This window comes from Manduca sexta, unplaced genomic scaffold (assembly GCF_014839805.1).
Source record: "Manduca sexta isolate Smith_Timp_Sample1 unplaced genomic scaffold, JHU_Msex_v1.0 HiC_scaffold_1558, whole genome shotgun sequence".
NCBI classification, from domain to species: Eukaryota; Metazoa; Arthropoda; class Insecta; order Lepidoptera; family Sphingidae; genus Manduca; species Manduca sexta.
In genome coordinates, this window is record NW_023592434.1 from 1 (window position 1) to 5,787 (window position 5,787).

Here is a 5,787-nt window from a genome sequence, read left to right on the forward strand (position 1 = left end):
TATATTACACAATGGCAACATTGGATCGTAAATTCCTCTAAATAAATTGAAATATTCTTCTCCAGCAGGGATTACGTTGTGTCTGGGATTGTTCTTTAGGAAAATATTACGTGAGAAAGTTGGTGTTGAGGCATATAAATTACTACGTGGTTCATTGTACCGAAAATTGCTAAATGAAGAACTAGGTCCTACAGAATGTGAGTGATTATTTGAAACAGTATTTGAACTAGCTCCCGGTTGTTCCAAATCTATTTTGTTTGATAGTCCCAAATCTTTGTTTAGGTTTAGTATTGGTTGATGGTTTTCTTTGAATGCATCGGAATACTTTCTCTCGGTTTTTGAATTGTGTGTGGAGCGACAATTTAAAGAATTGGGATAACCCGAGATTTCTGATGTGGTTTTACTGAAGGGAGTATTTTATGTAGTTCTTTAGCACGATTATTAATTAAACCTTCAAATCTTGCTTCGCTTTCAGTTATAAATTCAAAATCTGACGAGTGGTAGCCGCTACAATCCGAATCGTACTTTTGATCTCTGGTACTGTCATTATTGTCAACTTTAATTGGTTTTGGAGATATCGTCTTTAGTAATTCTATATTTTCCAGCAAACATAATGATAAATCTTCTTCAGAACTTATTGATATGACATCATTAAGTTTTATATTTCCAATATCATCTTTGCTTTCTTCCTTTTCTTCGTTGTTGCAAGGATTACGTATATTATTGGAAGTGATTAATACTAAATCAGATTTAAGACCATTATTCAGTTCTGCACTTTCGTTAATAAAACAGTCTAGGTTGTTGCATGGATTACTTTGTATTGCATTTTTAATGAGATTATTTACACTGTCTAATGTCTCGGATTGTTGAATTATCTGAGAAGCACTATTTTCAGGTTTTGATGCAATACTATTATCAATAAACATGTTTTTCAACAAAACAGTTTTACTAATACATTCATCGAAGTCTAAAAAGTCAGGATCCACTTTAATTACATTGTCTTGAGGCATTTTTAGATTATAGGTATTGTAGGGTGGTGATGATACTGATTTATAAATACTGAAGAAGCCCCTTTAATTAATCTTCCCAGAAATGAGATACTGCGAATTAAAAATATATCTTTTATAATATGTAATTACTTATAAAATTACTCACTACACCATGTGAAATACAAATCTTTTAACCACTTGTATACTTACTAATTTAATAAGTTGTTATTCCAATATTGAGGTAGGTACAGTACCTCCCAAATGAATAAGTGCTTGTAATATAATGAAACGTTGACATAGGTAGGCGCCTATATTAAATATTTATACTATCCAATATAAACACTTCTTCAATTGAGCTTCTTAAAACATTTCTTATTTATATTTATGAATTCACAAGCAAACGTTAATTACATAATATAATTTATGACGAAATTAACAAAATACTATTTTATGGCTGGTATAGGAAATGGCGGGAAGTTAGTTTTTATTTTGCCATCTGACAATTTGGCAAAGGAAGTTAAGTTTTAGGTTCATGTCCAAATAATTCTCATGAAAAGGAGGTTAATAAAATTCGAATTAAATAAAAACATTTTATTACATTATGAAAGTATTAACCAAATTGGATGTTACATACATTTTAAATGCATTAAAATGTCTAAAAGCCACACATAACGGCAGTGCGCTTAGTGATCAAGATCGTATTGCGTAACTGTAATGTATTCTGCCGTTCTTATGTAATTTTTATATAGCCAAATGTTTCGACAAAGATCTTTCATGTTTCTTACACCATAATAGCCTATAAATTAAAGATTTTTTATAATTAGGTATTTAAACTTGTCACTTTTTGCCAGACTTCTTTATTCCGCCTGAGGTCAAGGGACCTTTTTGAGACGCTTTCGCCTTCGCTTCCTGAAAGTAAATACATTCAAATGAGTGCTAGGTTTAAATTTATGATGAGAAATGTTAAAATAATGGTTTAATTAAATTTTCTAGATCTGCAAAAATAAAACAAATATTTTTATATTTTTAATACGTCATTTTTTAAAATTGCTTTTGATTGACAAAATGCATACTTTCTATAGCCCCAAGAACAAAAAATATCTGATTACTTTCAGATTAATATTATAGTATATAGTAATACTGGAATTATATGGTTAGCATTAACATTTTAAAGTTATATATTAGTGATGCAATCAGTTGGAGTCATCAATTATGAACACTCATAACTAATTTAGCTTACAATGTATATAATATACTAACCTGTAAAGCTTTTTGTTGCTCCTTAAGTTTTTGTTTTAGGGCTAGATCATCATCGTCTAACTCTTTAGATTCCTTCTTGGGAGCCTTCAGCTTCTTCTTACCACCTTCACGGCCTGACATCTATACATATAAAGAGGATAACCATATTAATATTATTATACGAAAAAAAAATTGAAAGTAAATAAATGAAGGAAAGGAGATGCTTAAAATTAAAATCATATACTTTTTTTTAATATAGTGTGCTAAGAATCTTATACCAGGTTATCTCTTATGGTATGTGAAAGTTATAATATATATTGAACTTATGTTTCCACATATTGTGATATAACAAATTTGAGATATTTTCTAATAGTTGTTACCTGAACTCTTGGTCTCAATAAAATTACTTTTGATTTTTTTTAAAACAAAAAATTATAAAATTGCTTGAGATAAAAATAATGTGCAATATACAATACTGCAANGCTTACCCCTTATTCCTAGACGTTTTGATCTAAGGATGGAGTAAAGCTGTGATAACAACACTCTTTCTTAGTGCTGACGGCATGGCAGCCTTTGTAGTGCGTAGCCATAGGGCTGTCGTGATTGGCTAATATTGTTGTATCTCAATATTAGCCATTCACAACGGTCCTATGTCTGTTATAACAGCTTTACTCCGTTCTTAGTTAAAAAGTCTATGAATAAGGGGGTTAGAAAACAAATTAAAAGTAATCTAAAAGATAAGTATTTATCTGTACATAAAAAAATCTACTCACAATTACTATGTAACAGACCTTAGTACTGAAGTTGTATGACATATTTATACAACACTTATATGCTAATAACATTTTTATTTAAGTATTTGTAAATATTGTACCAAATGAAATTTACAGAAGAAAGCATGGTGTTTTAATTAGCAAATTTCAATGTCTTCCATATTTCACAAATGCTGATCCATACAAGTTACGTAAGGTGATTACACATGAAGATAAATACTATGTTTTCAATGTCTTATTATAGTGAAGGAAGACAATAGAAAATACAAAGGTTTCATTCTTTGTGAATTATCACTTGCCTTAATGGTGAAGGAAAAGTTGTGAAGAAATCTGCACATCTGAGAGTCTCTACAGGAATATTGAGGGTGTGTGAAGTTTACCAATCCATACTAGGCCAGCATGGTGGACTAAGGCCTAATCCCACCCAGTAGAAGAGGCATCCCATTCCCAGCAGTTAGGTTATACATAATATCAATATCATATTATTATATGTATTTATAATCATTATACTTAATAAAGTTATTTAGGAGGGCAGATCATTGCAGGTAAAACAAACCATTCTAGTTGATTGCATTGTGTTACCTATAATAACTTATTCATGACTCAATTGTTCTTTTCCAAAATATATATTGTACACACACATATGCTGATTATTAAATAAAATGAATATTTTAATAAAAAGAGATTTTGTTATACATGAGCTGATTCAATAGAGTATCCTTGAAAGCTATATTACCAATCCCGCATCAGCCAGTAAAAATACCAGTGATAAACATTATTAGATAACCAATTTATTTTCAACATGTTTCTAAAAAAAACATATTTTCTTTCAAGTTTAGGAACTATCAAATTATGTAATTGGCTTGCTTGGTGCATATAATGCAGTTTCTTTTCAAATCTTGGTTTTCAAGGAAACAATATATTTCTACTCTTAATATAATCAGTCCCAAACTGTAGAAACATATCAATGCTATAATGTATTTAAAACAATGAATAATATGATATTTTTTTTCAGTAGGCAACAGCATGGCTGTGTCTAGGTATTGCAAGTCCATGGGCGGCAGATGGTACTTACCATCAAGTAGACAGCTTGCTTGTGTACTTACTAAGGCAAATATATACATCCTGATCATAATAAAAAGCATTTAGTCTCGAATTTTATTGCTTTTTTATACTCTTTAAGACCAGGTTTTACTAATGTCCCACTCGGCCCAGTCTCGCTTTTTCTTTGTTTCTATTTAACTACGCAAATGCCAATCTTCCGTCGCGTAATATAGTCGGTAGGCATATGTCATCGAAGTCATTGAAGATACGTAAGCATTCGCAAAATGAACATACAATCATGTGAAGAAGGAATACCGCCATCGTAACTGCGCTCTTAGTGCGGTAAGCCCGCTGTTAGTGTAAATTGATAGAAACATACGATGGTGCCTTTGACAAAATATTACATCAAATTTGTACGAATTTAAGCTTTAAAACATAATTTGTGTGTAGATACTTATGTTTTGGAGTGTAATGTAGTAAATTAACTGTAAAATTCGTATTATTTTTTAGCATTCGGCGTTAAACGACGAGATAAGGCTCAAAACACGTCGATCTGAACGAATGCAATCATAACCTCCAATCATAATTGTCGAATCAATAAAAATATTAATACTTTATGTTAATAATACATTTGCTAATATTGTTATTATTTTACATTAATCACTTACGTTTTATACTGCTTGGGTAAATTTAACACGATGTTTTTATTGAATTTTTCACGCCACTCCGAAATTTCGAGTGACAATAATGATGGATGACAATTCCGAGTTTGACAATCAAAGACAAAAATTGCTAACTTAGGGGCAGTGTTGCCAGTTGGTTGTTGAGTCAACTTGCCGAAAATTGGTAGTTAAATAGTTTATAAGTAGTGGCTGATAAGGAATGCGCAGGACTAAAGTTTCTAAATTTTCCAATTTATGGGTTTGAAAGATTATCTGTGACCTACCAGATATATTCAATAACTAATTATGCCCATACAACGTTTGTGTGGACTCAGATCTATTTCTGCCTACCTATATCATACTTATCCGTCCCGGTTCACTTCCTCGTTCCAAAAAACACCTCAGTAATTCGATTCTGAAATATAAATCCAATGAGTTCTAGTATCGTGATATGCTAGCGTACATAATAACATTTAAATATGAGCAAATGTGTTATGGAAAGGTATCAATTATCGGGCGAGGTGTAGATAGCCTGAAATAGATTTACGCTCACATACAGCACGTTGAGGGCACAGTCAGTAACCATCATTTAAAATCATTTAAAAACAAAATTAATAAGTGGCTTTTATCAAAGTGTTTTTATAGCACTAAGGAATACCTTGAACATAAATAAATTTGTCATTATTTAATTTTACCAATTTAATATATATATAAGAAATATAATATGAATTACATACTATATAAAAAAAAGAAATGTAAAAGTTACTACTTTATTGAGTACACAGTGTAGTAAAATTGTTATTGCACACCGGTACCTATCCCGGTAGAATGTATTAAAACATTTTGTTACACCTACATTCAGCAATAAAAAATTTGAATTTGAATTTGAATTTAAAACTACATACCCAAAGAAGATCTAGGTAGGTTATATTAAAGGTCATAGGTATCTACTTTTTATGCGAGATTCTAAATGAATAGCAGTGTGGCATTTGTCAATATATAGTGGCATATATAAAAGAAAGAACGTAACAAGTAAAAACAGACTTTTTGGAATTAGATCATTGATGATATCGTAACTAT

General features: G+C 30.7%; 1 protein-coding gene across 1 annotated transcript; it reads right to left on the bottom strand.

The window, feature by feature from the left end:
• Window positions 1-1,669: 1,669 nt before the first annotated feature.
• LOC119191483 (translation machinery-associated protein 7 homolog) lies at window positions 1,670-4,839 on the bottom strand. Its single transcript, XM_037445362.1, has 3 exons — window positions 4,714-4,839; window positions 2,250-2,369; window positions 1,670-1,898 (listed from the first exon to the last, which is right to left on the bottom strand). Exons 2-3 carry the CDS (start codon window positions 2,367-2,369, stop codon window positions 1,827-1,829), a joined length of 192 nt encoding a protein of 63 aa, XP_037301259.1. The 5' UTR covers window positions 4,714-4,839; the 3' UTR covers window positions 1,670-1,826.
• Window positions 4,840-5,787: the final 948 nt, after the last annotated feature.

Excerpts from the sequence above, each read along its gene's own strand:
- LOC119191483 (XM_037445362.1), bottom strand. The coding sequence starts at position 2,369 with ATGTCAGGCCGTGAAGGTGGTAAGAAGAAGCTGAAGGCTCCCAAGAAG. Across the intron at positions 1,899-2,249 it reads AGCAACAAAAAGCTTTACAG|GAAGCGAAGGCGAAAGCGTC; the intron begins GTTAGTATATTA and ends ATTTACTTTCAG.